The sequence below is a fragment of the Doryrhamphus excisus genome, linkage group LG2 (genome assembly GCF_037039965.1).
Source record: "Doryrhamphus excisus strain RoL-2023G ecotype Guam linkage group LG2, RoL_Dexc_Guam_v1.1, whole genome shotgun sequence".
In the NCBI taxonomy this organism is placed as follows: Eukaryota; Metazoa; Chordata; class Actinopteri; order Syngnathiformes; family Syngnathidae; genus Doryrhamphus; species Doryrhamphus excisus.
Genome location: NC_136358.1, coordinates 16,599,775 through 16,625,856, shown reverse-complemented (window position 1 = coordinate 16,625,856; position 26,082 = coordinate 16,599,775). Strand labels below are relative to the sequence as shown.

The window sequence follows — 26,082 nt, the reverse complement described above, 5'->3', positions numbered from 1 at the left end:
CAAAAAAGAAGAAACTGCTCATATCTACTGTTTCCATTCAAGGTCTTGCTCGTGCGCGAGGCACGAGAGCTATTTGTTCCAATGCATGTCATTCCTTCAATAATAATAAATAACCCCAGCTCCAATTATAGCCTGCCAGCTAGCTAATATGGATTTATGTTCCTGCTTTGTTTCCTTTCAATAAGTGTCACAGGTCATAAAGTGGGTGTCACGCGGGGTCAAATGAAGCATGGGGTCACCTCGACCTGCGTGTAATGGGACAATACATTAGGCACACCGGAAGCTCATTTTGAGGCACGAGTCAAACAACGTGCTTATAATTGCGCGTGCACATTTGTATTATTCATCACGTGACCGCACGTGGCTTTATTCGGCTTTTACTGTTCAAATAAACAAGCTAGCAGGACATTTATGAGGTAGCGCATGTTGTAATTAATAAATGTTTTCCACCTGCCCTCCTCCGCAAAACACATAAATATGTCACATTTACATTTACATACAGAGAAAAGTCATAAGGTTGGTTTGCTTTTTCATGAGACGTAATAAATATCAGATTAAAGCGTGCAGTGTGGCACTTGTGTGCAAAATGTGTTTGTTTTTGTAATACTAATCCCCCGCTCACAGCCACCAGAGGGGGTCATTTAGTTTTATGACCTGTCATTTCCACATTTCGCTTTATATTCACTGCTTTTAATTGGTTCAGTACGGCTTTATAGCACACTGAGACATGTTGGGGATATTTTGGCTGCCTTATTTAGCCACCTGAAGTCGTCAAATAACTCAAATCTATGAGGTATGTTATTATTATATTATATGTTAGTATTAAGGCCACAATGGAAAAAAACAATTTGGGATGAATGTAGTCCTAAATTAATACTTTCATTAATATTTCAAGAATAAAGAATAAATAAGATGTTATTCTTGTAAATTTACAAGAAAAAAAAACAAATATTAAGAGAATAAAGTCATAAATTTACAAAAAAAAGTTGTATGGTACAGTCATTGTCCATAACAAAATTTATGAATTAATTCTTGTAAACTTACAATTTAAAAAAGTCATAATAATAGGAGAATAATGTTGGAAATTTATGATAATAAAGTCGTAAGTTCACAAGAATAAAGTCAACAATTTATGTGAAAAAATTTTTAGCATTCCGAGAATAAAGTTGTACATTTTCTATAATAAAGTCAAGATTAAGAGAGAAAAAGTTATACATTTATGCAAAGTCATAATATTATGAGAATGAAGTAGTACTGCTAATAAAAGTCATAAAATTAATAAATAATAAAGTAAAAAAAACTTCCTCTTTCCTCTGAACTTTGGTACTTAATAAAGTCGTAAATTTACCAAAAAAAAGTTGTATGGTACAGTTAACGCCCGTAACATAAAATTAACAAATTTTGCTTCTGAATTTACGACTTTATTCTTGCAAACTTACGACTTTAAAACATCATAATAATAGGAGAATAACGTTGGGAATTTACAATAATAAAGTCGCAAGAATTAAGTCATCAATTTACGTGAAATAGTATTTTTGTAGCATTCCAAGAATAAAGTTGTAAATTTTCTATTATAAAGTCAATATTAGGAGAGAAAAAGTTATAAATTCATGCGAAGTCACAATACTACAAGAATGAAGTAGTACCATTAATAAAAGTAATAAAATCGTAAATTTACGATAAACGACTATTTTTTTTCTCTGAACTTTGGTACGTGGAGTGGGCGGGTTCAGGAGGGGCTAGCTCTGTTTTGCTGCTACGTAATAAATAAAAGCTGGCCTGATTTATTCTCGAAATGGCCTGATTTCTTTCAACGTTTTGCTAATACTCGGTCAGATTAGTGTGTGTGATGTTTGTCCCCAAAAGAAAACATTAGCTGTTCAAGGCTTACTTTGCTCCATTTACTTTGTCTTCTGTGTCCAAAGTGTTTTTTTGCTAACCTTCACAAGACGCTGCCAAGAAAAGGAGTGTGCCTCTAACCCAAAAAAGGACATTCCAAGGACGTTTGACCGAGAATCTAAATCCAAAATAAAGCGTCCTTGAACCAAATATGAATCCCTTAATATGAACGGTTGGTGAAGACATCAATGAAGCTAATTCCACCAAACTAACCTCTAATTATCTGTGGTGACATCATCACAGCCTCGTCTGCATCGTTTCTGCTCAGTCAGCTTCGCAGGACTACAACAAAGACTTTTACCACAGGGAGAGGACATTAAAAAAGTGCAAACTTAGTGTTTTTTTTTTTTGTTGCATTTGCATTTTTCACTTCCCCTGTCATTAAAAATGCATTTGCATCAATTTAGGTGATAAAAACACTAAGTGGACACTCACAGTGGACAATAAAAGCATATGCATTTGTTTTAAATTGACAGTAGTCCCTCGTTTATCACCATTAATTGGTTCTATACCTGACCCTGATAAATGAACTTGAATCAATGGTCATAAATTGAATATTTTCATATTTAGACCTGTTTAAAACATTCTAAATGCATTTTTTAAATTATTATTAGAGCCCGTAATACATTAAATAATCACCTTTACACTCCTGTAAACATATAACTGTACTGTATTGTAATAGAAAATACAAACAAGACTGCAAAAAAAACAGCATTGTATAGTACGTGTATCCAGTTATTGTATTTTCCGACATTTAGCAATTTTTATGCATGTTTTATTTAGGCCAAAATTACATCAAATGTGCTTTAAAATGCATATTTGTGATAATAATAAGCAGTATTCAACCATGAAATAGTTATAATTCATTAATTTATTCATAAAAACGTGCTATAATGAGGGAGTGATAATGGAACCGTGATATTGTGAGGGATTACGGAATTTTTATAATAAAAAAAAAATCACATTGACATTAGTGGTTATAGTGATTTAATAAATAACAGACTAGCATGCTAATCATAAAAGCTAGCACAATAACAGTTATTTACATACAATCTTATAAATAATATCATCACGCCATTTAAAAAAATATTCCAGCGAGGGTGTTTGAACTACTTGTGTGAAGTTGAAGGTTTAAAGTTGCCACAGCGCCACCAACGTGGCACAGGTGAGGCCCAGAGTGGGCGTGGTCACGGAGGCCTTACCTGAAGAAGCAGAGACCACATGAGGTAAGACGTTCCACACACAAAAAAAAAATATTAATTTAAAAAGGGAGTCGTACCCAGAAGTCGAATGGTCCTGACGGGGCCGTCGCCTCCTTCGTAGCGTCCTCGCACCATGAGCTCGTAGTCTCCAAACTGAGGCATGGGGAAGTCCATGAAGTGCCACCCGGTGACGTACACCTTCCCGTAGATGTAACCCGTCTTTCGAAACATGACCTTTAAGTCAGAAACAGTCAGAGACGGTTCAAGAAGAAAGTAAACATACTATACTGCCCCCTAGTGGCTGTGAACCATCATAACATCAGGGTATTTAGTCATGCTTATAGCAACAAATGTCATAATAATACCATCTATGGAATAATTATAAAAAAATCATCATCAACACTAATATATATTATTAGTCTACAAGTACCAGCAGGAGGGCTGCACGATGGATGAGTGGTTAGCGCACCCTTGTGAGGGTAAGCGCTAGAAAATGAATGAATGAATATCTGGTCTAGTTACTCTCTAAAATAGCAACACGTCGCTAGCTTGGCAACACAGGTTTTAAGACCAAGTGCCGAATCTATCTGTAGCAGTCAAAATGTATCTGTGGCAGGCCGAATGTATAAACCTGTGCAGGAAACACCAGCATGGTCATATTTATACTATTTTGACATGAAAACAGGCCTCACAGCAAAGAGACCCGAGCTCAATTCCATCTCTGTGTGGCGTTTGCATGTTCTCCCTGTGCATGCGTGGGTTTTTCCAGGTACTCCAGTTTCCTCCCACATTCCAAAAACATGCTAGGTTAATTGGCGACTCCAAATTGTCCAAAGGTATGAATGTGAGTGTGAATGGTTGTTTGTCTATATGTGCCCTGTGATTGGCTGGCCACCAGTCCAGGGTGTACCATGCCTTTCGTCCGAAGTCAGCTGGGATAGGCTCCAGCACCCCCACGACCTTCATGAGAATAAGCGGTAGAAAATGAATGAATGAATATCTGGTCTAGTTACTCTCTAAAATAGCAACAAAGTCGCTAGCTCGGAAACACAGGTCTTAAGACCAAGTGCCGAATCTATCTGTAGCAGTCAAAATGTATCTGTGGCGAGCCAAATGTATAAACATGTGCAATAAAAAACATCAGCATGGTCCTATTTGTACTATTTTGACATGAAAACAGGTCTCACAGCAAGGAGACCCGAGTTCAATTCCACCCTCGGCCATCTCTGTGCGGAATTTGCGTGAGTTTTCTCCGGGTACTCCGGTTTCCTCCCACATTCCAAAAACATGCTAGGTTAATTGGTGACTCCAAATTGTCCATAGGTATGAATGTGAGTGTGAATGGTTGTTTGTCTATATGTGCCCTGTGATTGGCTGGCCACCAGTCCAGGGTGTACCATGCCTTTCGTCTGAAGACAGCTGGGATAGGCTCCAGCATGCCCGCGACCCTCGTGAGGATAAGCGGTAGAAAATGAATGAATGAATGAATAAAGAACCAGCAGGCTCCTCCAGTTCCATTCCCACAGTAAACGCTACAGGATTATTATTATTCTAGCATTATCTACCTTGTAGTAGAGAGGGAAGGACACGTTCCCAAACCAGTCGTACTGGACGTGCTCCCACCACACGTACAACCACATTCCCGTCCAGGAGATGAAGCGCCACATCCTGGGAGGATCTGGCGGTGCTGGAACGACACCCAAAGAACACATACTGTAATCATCGTCACATTTCTAGTGAGTGGCGTGGATCTGACTTACGTGATCTTTTGGTGAACATCTCGCAGTGTTCCCCAGGCGGGCCGAGTCCGGCTCCGTTAAAGGCTCGCACCTCGATGAGGTAGTGGGAGTCGGGCAGCATGTTCTCCAGCCTGGTTTGGTTCACCGTTGCCGAGACAAAAATGCGATTGGCTCCCGGCTCCGTGTCATCATACTTTCTCCAGTATTTCACCTACAAAACGGGGAGGAGAAGTCAGTGTGAGGTGATAAGAAGAAGGAGGTGCTGGTGAAGCTTCCACCTGGTAGCCTTCAATGTACTGCTGCAGGCCGGTTCCCGTGTCCACCACCGGGAGCCACCACACCAGAGCTTCCGTGGAGGACACCGGCCTGGCGTAGACGTCCGTCGGAGGCTCTATGGGGACTTTAGGACACAAACACTCATCAGAACTGCTTAGTGTTTATTAGCTTGAGTGACACCGAGAAGATCCTCACCATCTCTTGGGTAGTAGATGACCTTGGTGAGGCTGTAAGGACCGTCTCCCTTCACGTTAAACGACTTTATCTTCACCTGGAACTCCCGAACCTGGAAGTCTTCCTCGGTGGGGATGAAGAAGGAGTCCTTGTGAACGTAGCGCCTCGTCTCCGGGTCGGAGATGGTCTCGTACCACCAGTCGTACGCGTCGTGAGGCTTGAAGGCCACGATGTAACCGAACTTCTTGCCGTAGAAGTACCACGGCTCCACGGGCTGCGAGAGGAACATGATTTGCATGAATGCACCGTGGAGAGTAAGGTCACATTTACTACTTATTTACCGTCCATGTGATGACTATCTCGCCATTTCTACCGCCGTACCCCTCCACATCTGTGGGCGAGACCACTGGTGCTGGGGGTGGGGGGGAGAGTTAAGTTTTAATTGTAATAATTTCATTGAACATGATGATCAAATCTAAATTGCAGCTCTGATACAAAAATACATCATAGCGCCCTCTTGTGACTGTGAGCGGGTATAGGTGAATGACGTTGCATTAATAATAAGGAAATAAAATTGTAATAAAATAACAATTCCATAATATATTGAATTATTAAGTACATATTTAAGAAAGGAATACAAATTATTATTATAATTATTAATAATAAAAATATAAAAAATAAAAATAATAAAAAACAAAAACTAATGCTAAAATCCACAATAACAAACATGAATAAAGTAGTATAAGTATAATAGTATAATAAGTATAATAATGATAAGAATATATAGTATGGTCCTTACGAGCGTCCCATGTTTTGACCTTCAAGGAGGGGATGCTGGCCTCTCCAGAACCGTACTCGTTGGTGGCGATGATGCGGAACTGATACTCCATCCAGGGGTACAGGTCTGTGACATCTGCCCTTTCCACAGTGCCGTCAAGGAAGGTTGGAGCTAAGAGATAGAATGGTGCATGATCACATGTGTGGATAGAGGACGCCCCCTAGTGGTGAGGGGTGCTCCTCACAGGTGGTGGCGTTCCTCCAGTCGTCCTCATGCAGAGCCCAATAGTGTCGGGTTTGAACGGTGTAGTGCAAAATGGGGCTGTTATGATCCGATCCTTTAGACCACAGCAGCTTGACCCACGTGTCCCCGATGTCCTCCACGCGGATCACACCAGGAGGCCCCGGAACACCTGAACCCAGGACGGATTACATGTACTTTGACTTCTTTTTACACTTGAATGACATCCAAGAGAGCGGCGCTCACCTACGACCTTGAGGTCGGCGTACGCCGTGTCGCTGTCCACTACGGTCTGAGCCGTGCACGTGTAGCGACCTTCGTGCCAGATCTGCACGTTCTTGATCCTCAGGTTCCCGCTGCCGTCTTCGCTCTTCAACGGTAAAAACGGAAAAGACTTAAATAATGGAAATAAACACGACTACAGATTGAAGCCACAAGTCGCTACCATGATGCGTTCAAAGTGTTGCCACTCGGCGTGGAAGTCGATGACTCTTAAGTCCACGGCCCAGATGAAGGTGATGTCCAGCATGGGGTCGTAGGAGGCCGAGCAGGACAGAACCACCTGGTCCCCGACTTTCACCTCAGTGTCTTCTGGAGCCACCTTAATGCTGGTCGCCTCTGGACGACATTTATGATATTCCAACGTAAACATCATACAACTGTACTACTAATACACAAAAAACATACACTGACCTGTGATGGTGAGGTAACCAGAGCTGTTGGCCTTCCCTCTGTCGTTCTCCGCAAAGCACGTGTAGACGCCTTCATCATTTACGGTGGCGTTGAGGATCTCCAGGCTGCCATCAAACATGATGGAGATGCTGCCAAACCAACCATTACAATACAATACAATAAAATACAATGCAAACAAACAACCCAGATTAGGCACAGCAAGTGAAGACTGGGGCTAAATATGATCAGGTTCAACATTTCGTATGAACCCAAATATAAGACGGTCATTTTTCACAAAAAAAGTCTAAAAAACACAAGCTGGACGATAATAAATATGATCAGGTACAACATAGCGTATGAATCCAAATATAAGGCATAATTTTTCACGGAAAAAGTCTAAAAACCACAAGCTGCACAATAATAAATATGATCAGGTTCAACATTTCCTATGAATCCAAATATAAGACGGTCATTTTTCAGGGAAAAAAAGTCTGAAAAACACCATCTGGATGATAATGAATATGATCAGGTTCAACATATCGTATGAATCCAAATATAAGACGTAATTTTTCACGGAAAAAGTCTGAAAACCACGAGCTGCACGATAATAAATATGATCTGGTTCAACATTTCATATAAATCCAAATATAAGACGGACATTTTTCACGGAAAAAAAGTCTAAAAACCATGATCTGGATGATAATAAATATGATCAGGTTCAACATATCGTATGAATCCATATATAAGACGGTCATTTCTCAAGGAAAAACTCTGAAAAACACGAGCTGGACGATAATGAATATGATCAGGTTCAACATTACGCATGAATCCAAATATAAAACGGTAATTTTTCACAGAAAAAAATCTGAAAAACACCATCTGGATGATAATAAATATGATCAGGTTCAACATATCGTATGAATCCAAATATAAGACAGTCATTTCTCATGGAAAAAGTCTGGAAAAACACGAGCTGGACGATAATGAATATGATCAGGTTCAACATTACGCACAAATCCAAATATAAGACGGTCATTTTTCACAGAAAAAAGTCTGAAAAACACCAGCTGGACGATAATAAACATGATCAAGTTCAACATATCGTATGAATCCGAATATAAGACGGTCATTTTTCACAAGCCTTCAGTCTTGTGATCAGATAGTTGAATACAAATGTAAATAATGCAAAGTTATATTTTGATTGATGTAAAAAATGCACTGTAATGTTTCATATATTTGCCCAAATATATATATATTTTTTTAAAGAGCGTAGAAGAGGTCAGGGGAAAAAGAAAGTCGTATAAAAAACGGGTTGTACCGTACCGTGAATTGTTGAAGAGCAGCTCTTTGCCCTTGGTCCACGTGAAACGAGGCCTGGGCGCCGCTCTGGGTTTGCACTCTATCAACACGCGGCTATCTTTAGCGCCCAGGAGTTGCTTCTTCAGTGGGTTGAACTCGAACGTCGGAGCGCACGCTTAAATGGAACAGCAAGTTCAGTAGGAAAGATTGAGAAGTCGGGGAAACGTGTGGACTCACCTATCACTCGCAGCTCCGCGTTGGCGTATTTGATGCCCCAGTAGTTCTCCGCTACACATTGGTACATGCCGGAGTCATCAAATGTCAAGCTGGAAAACTTTAACTCGCCTTTGCCGGACTGAGAAAACACACATTTGACTCTTCAAGGCTGCCAACATGGATGCCGGAGTCATAACAGTAGCTGGATAATCACCATGTAGCCATCTTTGTACCAGCGGATGAACGGGAAGGGCTTCCCTGATGCAACACAGCGCATGGTGTGCTCTGATCCGATGTCCATTTGGGTGTTGTTGATGGTCTCGGCCCACTCTGGAGCAGCTGGAACACAATAAACATCACCAGGTTCAACATACTGTCGTAGTACAAATATAAGACGGGAATTTGTCCTGAAAAAGACAACAATAAATATGATCAAGGTCAACATATTGCATTGACCTGAAGATAAGACCTTCATTTTTCCTGAAAATGGTGAACTGGACAAGAATTGATAAGATCAAAGTGTAACATGGCAAATATAAGAGGGTCATTTTTCAAGGAAAAAAGTCTGAAAAACACGAGCTGTAGGATAATAAATGAACTAATAAATAAACTCTGTACGGTGACCTTGAGTATCCTGAAAGGCACCGATAAATAAAATGTATTATTATTATTATTATTATAATAAATATGATCAGGTTCAACATTTCGTATGAATCCAAATGTAAGACGGTCTTTTTTCACGGAAAAAAGTCTGAAAAACACAAGCTGCACAATAATAAATATGATCAGGTTCAACATTACGCATTAATCCAAATATAAGACGGTCATTTTTCACAGAAAAAAGTCTGAAAAACACCAGCTGCACAATAATAAATATGATTTTGTATGAATCCAAATATAAGACAGTCATTTTTCATGGAAAAAGTTTGGAAAAACACCAGCTAGATGATAATAAATATGATCAGGTTCAACATAAAGACAAGCCTGACATCAACAAAGTAGGTGGTTGAACATGCTCTATCAACCCAAATATAAGACGGTCATTTTTCCTGAAAAAGACGAACTGGAAGGCAACAAATGATATATTAACCCAAATATAGGACGGTATCTTTTCCAGCTGAACAACAGTAAATATGATCAAGCTCAACATATCGTTGTCTGCGTTGTCTTACATTCCACGTAAAGCCACGCCTTGTGCCAGTCTTTCCCTTTGGTGTTGATGGCCTCGCACTCGTAACTCCCCGCGTCTTCATATTGGACATTGTAGAGGTGCAGGACAGCGCCTGATTCGCTGATCTCATGATTGGCTGGAAGATCGGTGTGGTCCACTTTTCTCCACACGATGTCAGGAATGGGACTAGGACAAAAAAAAACAACAAGATATGCAAATTTGTCAGAGCTTTTCTTCCTGTGTCTCACAAACACCAGGAAGCAGAAGCGATGCAAAGACATATGCGTTAAAAAGGGGTTGTCTTATATTATGAAGATTTACACATGCAAATTAACAGACCTTCTTCCTTAGTGTGTCAGAGCTTTTCTTCCAGTGACCTGGAAGTATACAGGGGCCGCTCGAAAAAAAAATTGTTGGATTTTGAAGATAGGTTGTCTTATATTATAGAGATGTATACATGCAAATCAACAGATGGCAGTGACAAAATCAGTTTTTCTTCCTGTCATTCACACACACACATCAGTGACCAGAATAGATGAAGAGACCCGCCTGTAAAAGAGGGGATGTCTTATATTATGGAGATTTAGACATGATTTAGACATGACAAACAACTTCTCCCCAAGTGAGTCAGAGCTTTTCTTACAGTGATCCGCTGTGATGGATGCATGGATACGCTTGAAAAACAGTGTTAGGTTGTCTTATATTATAGAGACTTTTACATGCCAAGCGGAAGGTGGCACAAAAACTTTGAAAGCTCCTTCCTGAGGAAGTTGGAGGTTTTCTTCCGGTCACTCTCACACTCCAGAAAGATGAAGACCCTGCTCGTAAAATAAGCATTGGGTCATCTTATATTCTACAGATTTATACAAGTAGACAAACGGGTGGCACCAAACAACTTCTCCCTGAGGAAGTCAGAGTTTTTTTTCCAATCACTCTCACACTCCAGAAAGATTAAGACCTGCTCGTAAAATAAGCATTGGCTCATCTTATATTCTACAGATTTATACAAGCAGACAAACGGGTGGCACCAAAGAACTTCTCCCTGAGAAAGTCAGAGGTTTTCTTCCAGTCACTCTCACACTCCAGTGTCTAGGAAAGATGAAGGCCTGCTCATAAAATAAGCATTGGGTCATCTTATATTCTACAGATTTATATGAGCAGACAAACGGGTGGCACTAAAAAACTTCTTCCTGAGGAGGTCAGACGTTTTCTTACAGTCACTCTCACACTCCAGAAAGATGAACACCTGCTCGTAAAATAAGCATTGGGTCATGTTATATTCTACAGATTTATACAAGCAGACAAACGGGTGGCACCAAACAACTTCTTCCTGAGGAAGTGGGAGGTTTTCTTCCTGTCACTCTCACACTCCAGTGACCAGGAAAGATGAAGGCCTGCTCATAAAATAAGCATTGGGTCATGTTATATTCTACAGATTTATACAAGCAGACAAGCGGGTGGCACCAAACAACTTCTTCCTGAGGAAGTGGGAGGTTTTCTTCCTGTCACTTTCACACTCCAGAAAGATGAAGACCTGCTCGTAAAATAAACATTGGGTCATCTTATATTCTACAGATTTATACAAACAGACAAATGAGTGGCACCAAAAAATTTCTTCCTGAGGAAGTCTGAGGTTTTCTTTCAGTCACTCTCACACTCCAGAAAGATGAACACCTGCTTGTAAAATAAGCCTTGGGTCATCTTATATTCTACAGATTTATATAAGTGAACAAACGGGTGGCACCAAACAACTTCTTCCTGCAAAAGTCAGAGGTTTTCTTCCTGTCACTCTCAGAAACAACTCAAAAAATAAGTCTCGCCCAAGCCAGTTTCAGATATTAAAGAGGGCTCATCTTTTATGAATTTTCTTGCATAGAAAGACCAGGAAGTGTTCTTACTTGCCAAGAGCAAAGCACTCCAGCGTGATGTTGGAGGCTAGCAAGGCGGTCGTGTCTGGGAACTTCACCCTGATACCTGCCGGGTATTTTCTTTCCTCACCTGAGACACAAAAACATCATTAAAATGTTCAATATTGACTTCACTACTCCATGACGACCAACCATCATCAGGCGGCAAAGGGATGAGCGGGATGAACTTGGAGAAGACGCTCTTCCCGATGATGGGACTGGAGACGAAGCAGGAATAGTTCCCCGCGTCCTGAGCTTCCACCTTGGAGATGTACAGGTTGCCTGTTTGCTGGGAGACGAAGCGGCGGCGGTCCATGTTGAGGAACACGGGGAACTCGTTGAAGATCCAGCGGTAGCTCACCTCCTCTGAAGGCAGAAGACATATTGGACTGGTTTGCTTGTGCGAGTGAGATGGGTGGAATGTGGCGTGAGATGATGGTGGCGATCCACACCTGGCCAAGCTTTTGGGGGGACACACAGCAGAACGGCGCCTTGTCCTTCCTTTACATAAACAGGATCTCTCTCCTCTTGAGGAAACTCCTTCAGAACTTCAGGATATGGAATAAGAAGACATTTAATTCCCCCTGGCGACAAAACAAAGTTCTTTCGTTCTTTGGTGCTCACATCCAAACTTGACTCGGGCTTCTTTGCTGATGACGGTGCCGTAGATGTTCCTGGCCACGCAAATATACGTGCCGGCGTGCTTCTTCTGTCTGGGGTTGCTGATGACCAGGTTTCCCCCCACCAGACTGTAATGCTCATCCGGCTGCTCCATCAGTTTGATCTCCCAGTTGTCACGGCGCCACCTAGAGTAGGATGGCACAGCGAGATCTTTCTTTCTATAGCGTCCATGTTTGGACCGGCGCACCTCATTTGGTGGATATGCTTTGTCACCTGTAGGTCGCCGGCGGGTTGGCTCGGGCACGGCAGTTCATGGAGATCCTTCCATCAGGGGAGTCCTCGGTGTAGACCACATCCACCGGCTCCTCCTCAAAGATGGGTCCGTAGCCTGTAGCTTCCTCTAACATGGGAACAAGACATTGAAAAATATTAAATAAAAATAAAAATAAAAATAAAAATAAAAATAAAAATAAAAATAAAAATAAAAATAAAAATAAAAATAAAAATAAAAATAAAAATAAAAATAAAAATAAAAATAAAAATAATTAATTGCGGATCACTGTGTTAATAATAATAATTATTGTTGTTGTTATTATTATTAAAATAACTAAAATAATTATTATAATAATATAATTATTATAATTATTATATAATTATTATAATTAAAATAATAATAATTATTATTATTGTTGTTATTATTATCACTATTATCACTATAATACATGAATAAAATATGTATCATACAGCTAAATATATAGTATCTTAAAACTCTGCCAAAAGCATTATGAGCTGGAATGGGTCTTTTAAAATCATTAAGTATATAAAAAAATGAAAAAAACACATAAATATCTGCGAGAACCATGATGAACCATTATAATAAAAAAATTATAATTTTAATAAATTTAATAAATAAATTAAATACATCACAGAGTCATCACAATAAATAAACAAAAATTACCTCCGAATATCCTGGGCTCCCCAAACAGGATAGCCACTGTAAACAGGGATCAAAAACACCTTATTATAGGACATCCTTTAAATAATAATAATATGAAATACATCATAGCATCAACATACCTGTGACGGAGGCCGAAGAAACGAGGACCAGAAGCAAGTAAATAGCAGAAGTCATCCTCACACGGCTGCACAGAAAGGAAGTCATCCTAAATCAATCCCAATAAAGTGTTCGAATTCCATGCTCGACAGGAAAGGCTGGACTAGCCAAGGATGCTTCCTAGCCGGCGCCCTTGCAAGTGATGACTCGACAAAAATAATTTGCTGCTGCATTGGCATTGCCACCAGGCGTTACTACACAAATACATACTGAAAGCTATTCTGAAATCAAACAGAATACTAGAACTAGGATTAGATTGTAGCCTAGCAAGCTCAATTCATCATCATGTCCTGTAATCCCAGCACAGATCCTCTTTGGATGGACCAAATTTAGGTCAGCACATGTATTAAAGAGCTGTTTGTTGCCCTTTGCATCCAAAATAAAGCTCCATAGGATAAACAATCCCTTTTTTCTGCAGCTCCACGTGCATTTAACTACATTTCCTGCATCACATGACCAGTAAAAACAACCTCATATAATACAAAAATATTGCTAAGTATGTAGCAAAAAAGTACTTAGAAACTGCGCACCCCAGTGACGACAGCAGCAGCTGCTCTGCATTGCGGTAGTCTGGTGCCACCCGGTCCACTTTCTCTTTCACTTTGTCCTCTCCCACACTAAAGGTCACACAATCACACAGCGTGCAATACAAACAAAAAATAAATCTTACCTTTTATTAAAAAAACGTAGACTACGCAGAGTATTAGTCTTTGTGCTGTGTCACACACCTGGATCGCATCGTCCCAAACACACAAGAGCACGAGGCAACTTTTCCCCTCATTGGAGGACAGTGGAAAGGGAGGCACGTGGCCGCAGCTGGCCAATCAGAGAGCAGGGATGGGAGCCCTGCGCGTGTCAAGTTTGGGAGCATCACAGAGAGGAGTTCACGTCCACAATTGATGGAAGGGCGTCGCTAGCCCTCTGATACAAACATGTGGAGTCGTAAAACTTCAAAACGGGGCATAATTTTGTAATATAATTAATATTTGACTGCTTATTTTTCAGTCGTACCGTACAAACGGGGGATGATTTTGTCATAAAAGGGATCTTCGCCTCGCTTTAACGTGTTAGCATACTGTAACCGGTCCGACAGCACCATCTAGTGGTCAACGTGTAGAAGTACAGCGCTCGTGTGATTTTGTCAGATATCCTTTACATAAATAAATTATCTTCTGTTTGTTATACAAATTAGCTTTAGAGATCGTTAATATAACAGAATGACCCAGTACTTTGACGAAATAAATCCGACATTTGACCTGACTTGGCGATTCAGAGGCGACTTTTGTACTTCTAAACTTGAGCCAGCAGGTGGTACTGTTTCACACGTTACAGTATGTTCTTCCTTTATATGACATCATCATCCCGTTAAGTACTTAATACAGAAATGCCAGTCAAAGATCGTCCTTATAGATATTTTATAGCAGGAAAATCTATCAAAGATCCTTAATGTGACAAAATCATCCCGTCTTTGAGGGCTAACTGCAAAAACAAGCCGATATTTGACTAGCATTTAGCATTTTTGTCTCCTGAGATACCAGTGCACGGAGGAAAGGATGGTTCTAATTTGAACTCCAACATTTATTATGATTCTGTTCTCATTTAAAATACAAAATATTCTTTTTTTGTCATATTATATCGAGGATTAAACCATTCAACAGTCTCTCATGCTCTCACGTAATAGCTTCAACATGAACCAGAATAGTCAATAATATCATCATCATGTACGGGATAATGGTGTCACACTGCATTTCTGTCCATGCCTGCAAGTTCTACTCCATGGAGCTTCCTGCTTCCAAATGATACAACTTGTGAGTGTGTGTGTGTGTGTGTGTGTGTGCATCAAATATATTTAAATAAACAATAAAAGGTGCATGAACAAGACAAGGTGTGTCACAAGAGCTCAGCCACAAGCAAAAAAAAAAAAAAACTCCTTTTGCAAGTTCACCTGACACACAAAGAAACCCCACAGCAAAGTGTATAATGCAGCCCGCTCATGTCAAACTTGTTATTTACAAAATAAAACACACGGAGAAGCTGACCTAGAAACTTGATGCAAGTTATGATAAATGAAGGAAAAGAAAAAAAAGATTCTTCAAAACGTGTGAGGAGAACAGACGGTAATCCTGGAAGGTAACGACGCACGTTTGAACACATGCATGTGCACGCTCATGCAGCCACGCATCCTGTAAACAGTACAACACGTTCATCCGAGGACAATGCAACAGGGCAACCATCTTCCCTTCCTCCACATTCAGCATCATTAGGAGCCTCTTCCCAAATCCCTCAAGTGCTACAAGTAAAGGTTTGACCTTCAACATTCCACGTCTTTCACCTTGAAAGTAATCTCGAAGTGACCGACTCGCCGCTCGTTACATTAGGTACAGCTGCAGCCACAGGAAGGATACCGTAACTGGTCCAATTAACGCCCCCCGGGGTCTCTAATATGGTCAAAAACCGCCATTGTGACCAGTTTACATGACCTCAAGACAGCTGCATTTTTTAGCATCAATCATAGTCAGCATACACTACCTCTGCATGCGCTTTAAAATGTTGCTAGTCAGCGCGTTTCACTTGCCGTTTGCTGCTTACTGCTGCTACAACATTGGTTAATAGCTATTTAAGTTATGCATGGTGGACTGTCACATTTTCCCAAAATCCAGCAGCTTTATCTACCTCTTCATGCGTTCTAAAATGGCGTGAAACTCACACATGCTACACCGGCTGTTGTTGTTGTTTACAATGAAATCATCCGTCGTATTAAATGCTGGCTGAGCAGTTTGCTCCTTACTGCTGACAATGAACTCACCGGTCTTATTACTGCTGTCTCTTCACAGAGGTTACAACATTGGTTCTGGTGCTTCTGCAACATAATTGCTCATGTTTATCATGTCGCTCGTCAGCTGCCTCGGTGTGAAACTCTGTCGTACTCAACCGTACTGTTGTTTACAATGAACTCACCGGTGGTATTACTGCTGTCTCTTTACCATGGTTACAACATTGGTTCTGGTGCTTCTGCAACATAATTGCTCATGTTTATCATGTCGCTCGTCAGCTACCTCGGTGTGTAACTCTGTCGTCTCAGCCGTAATGTTGTTTACAATAAACTCACCAGTGGTATTACTGCTGTCTCTTCACAGAGGTTACAACATTGGTTCTGGTGCTTCTGCAACATAATTGCTCATGTTTATCATGTCGCTCGTCAGCTGCCTCGGTGTGAAACTCTGTCGTACTCAACCGTACTGTTGTTTACAATGAACTCACCGGTGGTATTACTGCTGTCTCTTTACCATGGTTACAACATTGGTTCTGGTGCTTCTGCAACATAATTACTCATGTTTATCATGTTGCTCGTCAGCTACCTTGGTGTGAAACTCTGTCATACTCAGCCGTACTGTTCTTGAACTAACCTGTGGTATTACTGCTGTCTCTTTACCGCGGTTACAACATTGGTTCTGGTGCTTCTGCAACATAATTGCTCGTGTTTATCATGTCGGTCGTCAGCTACCTTGGTGTGAAACTCTGTCGTACTCAGCCGTACTGTTCTTTAACTAACCTGTGGTGTTACTGCTGTCTCTTTACCGCGGTTACAACATTGGTTCTGGTGCGTCTGCAACATAATTGCTCATGTTTATCATGTCACTCGTCAGCTGCCTCAGTGTGAAACTCCGTCGTACTCAGCCGTATTGTTGTTTACAATGAACTCACCAGTCGTATTACTGCTGTCTCTTTACCGCGGTTACAACATTGGTTCTGTTTCTGCTTTATTTCGCTGTATTGTTAATGACCATGTGATCAAAAGGAGCCTTCTACTTTCTTCACTCCAAAATTATCACGAAAAATAGACTCATGAGTGGCCAGCATCCAGCAGTTTCATCTACGTACCTCTTCATGCGCTTTAAAATGTTGCTCCTTAGCTGCTTTGGTGTGGAACTCGGGCGTGTTACACTTGCTGTACTGTTATAGTTTACAGTAAACAGTGAACAGTTTTGTCAATGCTTGCTGAGCAGTTTTTCTCCTTGCCGCGATTACAACATTGGTTCTGTTTCTGCCGTCTTGTGCAATATACAGCTTAGTACAAGAACTGACTTGTAGCAGCCTCTCTCCAATTATCGCCTGCTTCCGATTAGCGGTCGAGGTAAATAAAGGCGGCGGCTATAATTAGAGCATTTACGGTATTTGAAACATTTGAACACAATTGATGGCTGAATACTATAAAATATGATTCTGCAGGGTGTGACCAACACATGTGTTGTGTAGAAAATGTAAGTAAAGGATATCAAATGTCACTCACTCACGTGCGCACGCACACACACACACACACACACACACAGAGAGAGGGCTGACACTCCTGATACATTCCTTTTCCATATTGCTTCCTCTCAAGAGTCGCTCCTTCAGTCGCCACCGTCTTGGATTGTGGTGTCCGTCTTTGCTAGCGGGAGGACAGGAGCTGGCGGCGGGTGCAAGGGGATGACGGTGGCCATCCTCGGTCGCCACGGTGACAACCGCCACGGCCCAAAGTTCCGGTGCGCCACGGCAACCCCCTCCGGTGCGATTTAGACAAAGGAGTTCATGGCGTTGACAGGCGACGGCGCCTCAGAGCTCTCGTTGCCTTCGTGCGTGTCCTTCTCCTTTTTGCCACTGTACTGGCCGATGAAGGAGCCGTCCTCGTTGAACTGTCCGTCACCGCCCTCGCCGTAGTCCACCAGGCTGTCGTCGCTCTCGTCGCGCCGCACCGTGCCGTTGGACGGCGTGCGGCTGCCCTTCAGCGGCTTGTGGTCCTCGGTGTCGCTGTAAAACAAAACTCAGTTATTCACGGGAACGAAGTGGATCACGAGACTGAGCTCTTTAACCCTGAAAGCTCACGCAGGACACAGGCTGCTTTCTCTGCTGCTTCATCGCCTTCGCTCGGACAATCTGAGGCCTGCGTCCTGCAGACATGCAGGGTTAGAGCGACCAGTGCAGATTTATCAAAAGCGTGCTGCTAAGTCTAAGTCGTTCTTTTGTCTCCAAGTCTTTACAGTCGACATGCATGATTCCAAAATGCAGTTTTTCTTGTCAGTATGCTCCCAGTATGTCAATGCATTTCCTACTAAGAACAACCCCAAATCAATCCAAATTGTGTGGTTATGATCTTGCTTTTTGCCACTGCCAGACAGGAAGTAGGGGTTGCATGAATACTAGCATGCTAGTGAAACATCTGCATCTCCTCTTACCTCTCCATAGACCTAAACCCACACCACCCCAAAAAACAGATCACAATGGAAGGTGAAAAACACTTCGGGAGGATGCATTTCTTTTCATTCTAAAAAGGGTGTGGAAGCTAAATATGCTAAATCGCTAAGGATATATCCACATGTATGGGTATTTTATACAAACTCTCAAAAAAAAGCACAAGGAAACCAGCGCTAACAATATAGCCTTTGGCCAGCATTATTACAATGAAGCTAACTGATTCAAGGGGACCTGTTATGCTTATTTTAGCCCTTAGTATTGTGGACTCCTATAGAGCAGCTATGCACAATAACCCGCAAAGAAAATTTTCAAGATCTTCCAGAATCTGCACCCATTCCAGCTTGGATTTCCGAAGCAATCCGTTTTAATTTATTCCACCCACGGCCCGCCTCCGGGCTCACCCACTCTGCTGTGATTGGTCACACTCCCAAGCGTGGACATGAATATGCCCATATAAGGAAGTAGCTCGCTTTTAGCGCCATTCCAAATTTCCTTCAGGGTTCACTCTGAAACTTGGGTATGGTTTAACACCAGAATACAAAATTCTAACTATATTTATGGGTTAGAAAAGTGGAAAAAGCACAATAGGTCCCCTTTAAACAACCAAAAAAACTAAACAAAATGGTGACCCACCCAGCTACAAACAGCCCAAACAGTTGATGGTGAACTTCATTCATTCATTCATTTTCGACGGCTTTTCCTCACGAGGGTCACAGGGGGTGCTGGAGTCTATCCCAGCTGTCTTTGGGCGAGAGGCGGGGTACACCCTGGACAAGCCAATCACAGGGCACACATAGACAAACAACCATTCACACTCACATTCATACCTATGGACAATTTGGAGTCGCCAATTAACCTAGCATGTTTTTGGAATGTGGGAGGAAACCGATGGTGAACTGAAAAATCCAAAAGTACCAAACAAAAAGCCAATCAAACACTTCGAAATGTATTTATCTAAAAAAAAAATACCCATATTCTGTGGACATACCATACTAAAACAGGACGGTAGGTGCTGGGAGCTGATTGGCTGAGGCTGAAGAAGCATCAGTAGAAACTTAATACTGCCATTAGAACATGAAAGACAGCTACCTAGGTAGTTCTACGTGTTCGCTAATACTAAATGGCAATAATTAGGCCTGTCACGATAATCAATACAATAACTGTACAATAAATAGGAATAAACGCCATCATTTTGCCGGCCTCCATATATTGACATGTGCATACGGGTTTGTTTTCTTCCTCTCTGGAGGAGCCGGTCATCCAACAGGCTGGATGACAAGAGCGCTCACTCTGTAACACGTCATCGTGCACCAAAACGTTACACCTCATGAAATATAAACCGTATATTAAATCCCACAGTGTTGCTGTAAGTGAAGCAAGGATGTGTTTATGCAAATTAGCCGACGTCTGCATTGACACACAATGTCAACATCAGAGCATTTCCCGAGAAACTAATGTTTATTGCTTTTGGATTATTATGCCATATATTATCATTCCATGAAAGAAGACAATGTTGACAATAACATCATTTATCTGCAATCTATCGTTGACAAAATGTATTATCGTGACAGTCCTAGCACTAATAAACAACATGAAATGGTTATTATTATTATTGCTACTATTTTAGGCTTTGTTTATGATTGTGGCCTTGCCTCTGTGGAGGGTTTTGGGTGTCTCTGCTGCGTCACACAATGCTCTATGATGTCATCAAGTCAGAAAGAGTATAAAATAAGACAAAAGAAACAACAAAAGCATATTTACTAATGCTAATGACTTTGTGTCTCTCACCTGTATTCTCCGAATGTGCCATCATCCTCCTTCATGGGCTGGATCTCTGGGTCTTGGTGGGCTTCTTCTTTCTCTTTCACTACGGGAATGATAAAGGTTTAGTTTATTTCCAACGTGCGTGCAAGCAGACATAGCAGCATGGTTACGCAATTCAATGTGTGCAAAGAGAAGTGGCCCGCCAATAATAAATGAAAACTGCCACAAATAGATATGATGAAATTATCATAGATATACAATAATTCCTCATTTATCAAGATTATTATTTATTATTATAATTATTTATTTCATTTCCAGTCCTAACTGTGATAAATGATTCTCTGCTAAGTAGGATTCCTTATTTATAAATGAAATATTTCCGTAATTAAAGCATAGAAAACTTGTTTAAAACATTCTAAATTAATTTTTGAACACTATTAGAGCCCTGTAGACATGAACTAACACCCCTATGGTCACCTTTACACTCGTATTACCCAATATAGTCAACATAAAAAGAGAAAATAAGACATTTAAGACAAATTTAAGACTCAAACTCGGGTGTGTTGCTACAAATGTATTTCGGGGCTAGGAGAGCAGAGTGGCGCACGGACAGGAAGTGATGTCAGAGGTTCAGAGTTGAGTTTTAGCCTGGCGTGGGTTGAGGCCTGTGTTGTTTTTAGGGATTTATTTTTGTTTTTCCAGAGAGATTGTTGTGAGCAAGTAAGTCTGGTGCTTGTGTGTCTCACCGAACATGAAAGTAACATTACTGATCCCTACCGGCCAGACTAGAATACAAACATATACAGCGTCTTTGAATCCATCAACCTTGGGGTTTGAAAGACGACTTTGATGACATTGACCCCATGCTACCTTAAATTTTGGTTCTTGAAACTCCTTAAGGCGTACCTGGATATTTGCCGCCCTTGTTTCTTTTGATGAAGCACACAATGAGAAGCACCAGGATGAGGAGAGCGATGGCGCACATCAGTCCGATGAACCAGCCCTGGGTGGCGATGTCCACGTGGCGACTGGGCACGGCTACAAACACACAAAAAGGTGGACGGCGTTAAAAACAGTCAAAGAGCGATGCGTTCGAAAATGGGTTAATGCAATGATGGCGGTACCGGAAAGAAGGTGGAAGGAAAATAAAAGAAAGTTCTACGAGTGATGATCGTGATGACATGTTTGAATGGAATAACTACGCTGAGGCATGCCGCCTCACCTGGCACCGTAACCACCTCCTCATTGGTGCTGTGGAGCATCGGCCCGGCCGGGTCTCGAGCTACGACACGCACCCTATAGGACGTCCCTGGCTTTAAGCCTTTTAATACATGAGAGTGCGAGCTGTTTACCGACTCCTTTTTCCAGCCCTCTTTGCCTGAAAGTTCCGAATGGAGGAAGAGGGGAAGAAATATTTACCATCCATACATATTGTATTATTTATTATATGCTGCAAATACTAAGCAAAAGCCTTACTGTTTTCTACCGTGTACTCCACATAAATGTTCTTATGGTGTCCAAAGTATTCCCAACTGATCACTGCACCCTCCTCGGACACTGATGTGTTAACCGTGCCAAAGACGGGGCCTACAGAGGGTGCTAAGTACAAAAAAATATAGCATTTATTCCAAAATAGTTAGCAAAAGTGTCATATAACTATTGAGTATTGTAGCGGAGTTACAAACAAATAGTAATATATCTCTATAGCAATAACAGAAATACAAAAAAAACATGTGATATTGTATTTCCTTTCTATGTAATGAAGAAGTGACACCTCTAAACCTGCTTTTTCCACACATGTCCATTAGAAGCTGCGCTTTTTTTGCAGCAGAATTAAAGTCAGAGGTGTGAAATAGGGAATGATGTACCCTTGTGAAGCGGGGGAGACTGAGTGATGGGGGTAGTTGGGTCTGTGGGGCCTGAAAGAGTGAGAGAGAAAGTTAAACCGCCGACATGCTCAGCGCCTGTTTCACGGCATTTGATTCACAACAAAGTCATGCATGTACAGTGCATCCGGAAAGTATTCACAGCGCTTCACTTTTTCTACATTTTGTCATGTTACAGCCTCATTCCAAACTGAATTAAATTAATCTCTTACCTCAAAATTCTACACAAAATACTCCATTATGACAATGTGAAAAAAGGTTTTTTTCACATGTTTTGAATTTATTAAAAATAGAAAACAAAAAAATCACATTTACATAAGTATTCACAGCCTTTGCTTAATACTTTGTTGATCCACCTTTGGCAGCAATTACAGCCTCAAGTCTTTTTGAATATGATCCCACAAGTTTAGCACACCTATCTTTAGGCAGTTTTGCCCATTCTTCTTTGCAATAAGTCTCCATCAGGTTGGATGGGAGACGTCTGTGCACAGCCATTTTCAGATCTCTCCAGAGATGTTCGATCGGATTCAAGTCTGGACTCTGGCTGGGCCACTCCAGGACATTCACGGAGTGGTTCTGAAGCCAATCTTTTGAGATCTTGGCTGTGTGCTAATGTCTACTGTCTATATGGTCAAGGTACATGACAAGTCTACTGAGGTCAATAGCGCTCTGGAGCAGGTTTTCATCCAGGATATCTCTATATATTGCTGCATTCATTTTCCTTCTATCCTGACTAGTCTGCCAGTTCCTGCTGCTGAAAAACATCCCCACAGCATGATGCTGCCACCACCATGCTTCACTGTAGGGATGGTATTGGCCTGGTGATGAGCAGTGCCTGGTTTCCTCCAAACATGGCGCCTGGCATTCACACCAAAGAGTTCAATCTTTGTCTCATCAGACCAGAGAATTTTGTTTCTCATGGTCTGAGAGTCATTCAGGCGCTTTTTGGCAAATTCCAGACGGGCTGCCATGTTCCTTTTACTAAGGAGTGGCTTTCGTCTGGCCACTAGCTGCAGAGATGGTTGTCCTTCTGGAAGGCTCTCCTCTCTCGACAGAGGAACCCTGGAGCTCTGACAGAGTGACCATCGGGGCCTTGGTCACCTCCATGACTAAGGCCCTTCTTCCCCGATCGCTCAGTTTAGAAGGCCGGCCAGCTCTAGGAAGAGTCCTGGTGGTTCCAAACGTCTTCCATTTACGAATAATGGAGACCACTGTGCTCATTGGGACCTTCAAAGCAGCAGAAATTTTTCTGTATCCTTCCCCAGATTTGTGCCTCAAGACAATCCTGTCTCGCAGGTCTACAGACAGTTCTTTTGACTTCATGCTTGGTGTTTGTGCTCTGACATGCACAGTCAACTGTGGGACCTTATATAGACAGTTATTATATTTCCAAATCATGTCCAATCAACTGAATTTACTGCAGGTGGACTCCAATTAAGCTGTAGAAAGATCTCAAGGATGATCAGTGGAAAAAAGATGCACCTGAGCTCAATTTTGAGCTTCATGGCAAAGGCTGTGAATACTTATGTAAATGTGATTGTTTTGTTTTCTATTTTTAATAAATTCAAAAAAAGTCAAAAAAAAAAACTTTTTCACATTGTCATAATGGAGTATTTTGTGTAGAATTTTGAGGTAAGAGATTAAATTAATACAATTTGGAATGAGGCTGTAACATGACAAAATGTGGAAAAAGTGAAGCGCTGTGAATACTTTCGGATGCACTGTATCGTCGTCTCTCTGAAACTTAACAATAAGCATCATGCATATCACTACATGTTCATTAATGCACATTCATGCATTAAAAACAGAAATGACTACGAGCTACACTGCATTGATATTGCCGTGGACGTCTGCGGTGTATTCCAATAAGAAAGTTAATTGGAGTATTTTAAAGCATGCAACTGCAACAAAGATGGCCGACATGCTATGGGAATGCAGCCACATGAATACATTTTGTGGTTAAAGTGGTTACAGTTACAGCTGCAGAATCCTACTAAATTATAGAGCATACAGAATCAGGTCTATCCCATAATAAAAAAAACATGCAGTGGTATTAAAACAATAAACTGCAGGGACTTCCAGTGGTTACCTTTGCCCACCTCTGCAGTCGGAGCAGTGGGAGCTTCAGAGAGAAAGCAAAAAGAGACGGAGAGTGGCGACACAGGAAGTTGAGTGTGGTAGCACTGCATGCAATTTCACGCCACCCCCCCTCTCCACCCCCCCACCACGACACACACACACACACAAACTCTTCATCACAGTTAACTCACTTGTTTCCATGAAGGTGGAGGCCTCTTTCGTGATGCTGGGTCCGGCTCCTTTTATGGTTTTTGCGTTTAAGTCAAACTTGTACTGCACGCTGGAGTTCAAGCTGTCCAGAGTCACGGTTGTCTCGTTGACGGGAAAATCCATGATCTTGACGAGCCCTGTTTCTATGGTGGCGTTGGCTAGGTGAATGAGAGAAACATGAACCACAAAAGACACATTTGTACAGCTTTAAATGTTTTTTTTTCACAAAAACTACAAATATGGACGCCGTGAAGATGCGGTTGGTACCTGGTTGGTATCTGAGAGTGTATCCAATAAGGCGTCCGTTGTTGTTCAGCGGTGGACCCCATTCCAGAGTCAAAGAATCCAAACCAGGGTTCACTTGTAGAAACGAAGGAGGGCCTGGAACTGAAACAGAACAAGAACTTAAACCAGGTACATAAAACCATGTTCAATTTTGGGTGTACACACCTCCTTCAGGTGTCTCAAACTGCTTATCTGGACTAGGAGGGCCTTCCCCTTTGCTGTTCAGGACCCTGATGAAGAGGTTGTACAAGCTGTAGGGTTGGAGGCCCGGAAGATGGCCCTCAGTCAGATTCCCGTTGAAGGTCAGAACCTGGTCTTGAGATTCTTGATCCGCTTCCTCCTCTGCCTCATGCAAGCCTCGCTCACGGCGGTAATATACCTGCCAGACACCATGCGGGGACCGTTAGAGGTTACTTATGTAGAACCTCAGGGAAACATTTGGTGGTTCCTTCAAGGTTATTTGGGAGAGTAGCTTCAGAGAACCATTCCAGGTTCCTTTAACTCAGGGGTCAGCAACCTACGGCTCCAGAGCCGCATGTGGCTCTTCAGCCTCTTTGTTGTGGCTCCCTTTGCAATGCTCAAATATTTGTTTTAACACCCAAATGAGGAAAATATGCATCTTTTGAAAAAAATCCGACTTTCTGTGAGGCCGTATACTAGCAAGAGTACTTGATCAACTCCACTTTTTCTCTACTGTGATATCCCAAAATTCCCTCAATCAAAATCTTGGGAGACTAGCAAATTGCTCTGGATGTGAGCATGTTGCTACACATTTCTTAAGGCGTGCATGGGGAGAACATGCAAACTCCACACAGAGATAGCCGAGGGTGGGATTGAACTCGGGTGTCCTTGCTGTGAGGTCTGCGCGCTACCCACTCGACCGCTATGCAGCCCCTATATTCTGCTGTTAAATTATGTTTCACGGCTCCATTCTATTTATCTTCAGTGAGCGAGGGGGTAAAATGGCTCTTTTGATAGTAAAGGTTGCAGACCCCTGCTAACTGTAGTTACCTAGCATAGCATTCATGAAACCATCAGAAGTTCATTAAATAGTTGGCAGTTAGAATATAGCATACAAGGTCATCCTAGTGAGGATAAACGGCATAGAAAGTACTCTAGATGGATGATATATTTGTCTGGGATAGGCTCCGGCACCCCCGCGGCCCTTGTGAAGATAAGCGGTATAAAATGAATGAATGAATATAATCTTTTTTTAATGCATTTTTCTGACCTATAAATGTAGTTAGAATGTTGCATTCCTGTGTTAAATGATACCAAAATTTCACAAAATACAGCTGAATAGGTGCAGATTCTG

At 41.6% G+C, this 26,082-nt stretch overlaps 2 protein-coding genes across 23 annotated transcripts in view; both read right to left on the bottom strand.

The window, feature by feature from the left end:
- Positions 1-2,869: 2,869 nt before the first annotated feature.
- Positions 2,870-14,089, bottom strand: cntn1b (contactin 1b). Of its 3 annotated transcripts, none has more exons than XM_058077287.2 (24): positions 13,979-14,089; positions 13,272-13,336; positions 13,153-13,188; positions 12,468-12,594; positions 12,198-12,379; positions 12,026-12,121; positions 11,727-11,939; positions 11,565-11,664; positions 9,668-9,852; positions 8,710-8,834; positions 8,517-8,634; positions 8,304-8,454; positions 7,002-7,129; positions 6,754-6,926; positions 6,555-6,678; positions 6,313-6,480; positions 6,090-6,239; positions 5,632-5,702; positions 5,312-5,564; positions 5,119-5,240; positions 4,862-5,051; positions 4,667-4,788; positions 3,179-3,335; positions 2,870-3,101 (listed from the first exon to the last, which is right to left on the bottom strand). In XM_058077287.2, the coding sequence occupies exons 2-24, from the start codon at positions 13,324-13,326 to the stop codon at positions 3,031-3,033; spliced, it is 3,117 nt and encodes a 1,038-aa protein (XP_057933270.2). In that variant the 5' UTR covers positions 13,327-13,336; positions 13,979-14,089; the 3' UTR covers positions 2,870-3,030. The 3 variants fall into 3 exon arrangements, with proteins under 3 accessions (XP_057933270.2, XP_057933268.2, XP_057933267.2); XM_058077285.2 differs by lacking the exon at positions 13,979-14,089 and adding an exon at positions 13,839-13,953; XM_058077284.2 differs by lacking the exon at positions 13,979-14,089 and adding an exon at positions 13,839-13,887 and having other exon boundaries at positions 13,272-13,357.
- Positions 14,090-14,223: 134 nt separating this feature from the next.
- Positions 14,224-26,082, bottom strand: part of nrcama (neuronal cell adhesion molecule a) — a 33,851-nt gene continuing 21,992 nt past the window's right edge. For 10 of the 20 annotated variants that reach the window (XM_058077263.2, XM_058077267.2, XM_058077269.2 and 7 more), the window contains 10 exons: positions 24,933-25,146; positions 24,750-24,869; positions 24,464-24,640; positions 24,283-24,315; positions 22,176-22,226; positions 21,784-21,906; positions 21,530-21,685; positions 21,214-21,345; positions 20,332-20,410; positions 14,224-18,099 (listed from right to left, as the gene is read on the bottom strand). In XM_058077263.2, coding sequence (XP_057933246.2) covers positions 17,865-18,099; positions 20,332-20,410; positions 21,214-21,345; positions 21,530-21,685; positions 21,784-21,906; positions 22,176-22,226; positions 24,283-24,315; positions 24,464-24,640; positions 24,750-24,869; positions 24,933-25,146 — 1,320 coding nt within the window. In that variant the 3' untranslated portion in view covers positions 14,224-17,864. The remainder of the gene's footprint in view (positions 18,100-20,331; positions 20,411-21,213; positions 21,346-21,529; positions 21,686-21,783; positions 21,907-22,175; positions 22,227-24,282; positions 24,316-24,463; positions 24,641-24,749; positions 24,870-24,932; positions 25,147-26,082) is intronic. The other 10 variants (XM_058077277.2, XM_058077278.2, XM_058077281.2 and 7 more) reach the window with 4 other exon arrangements.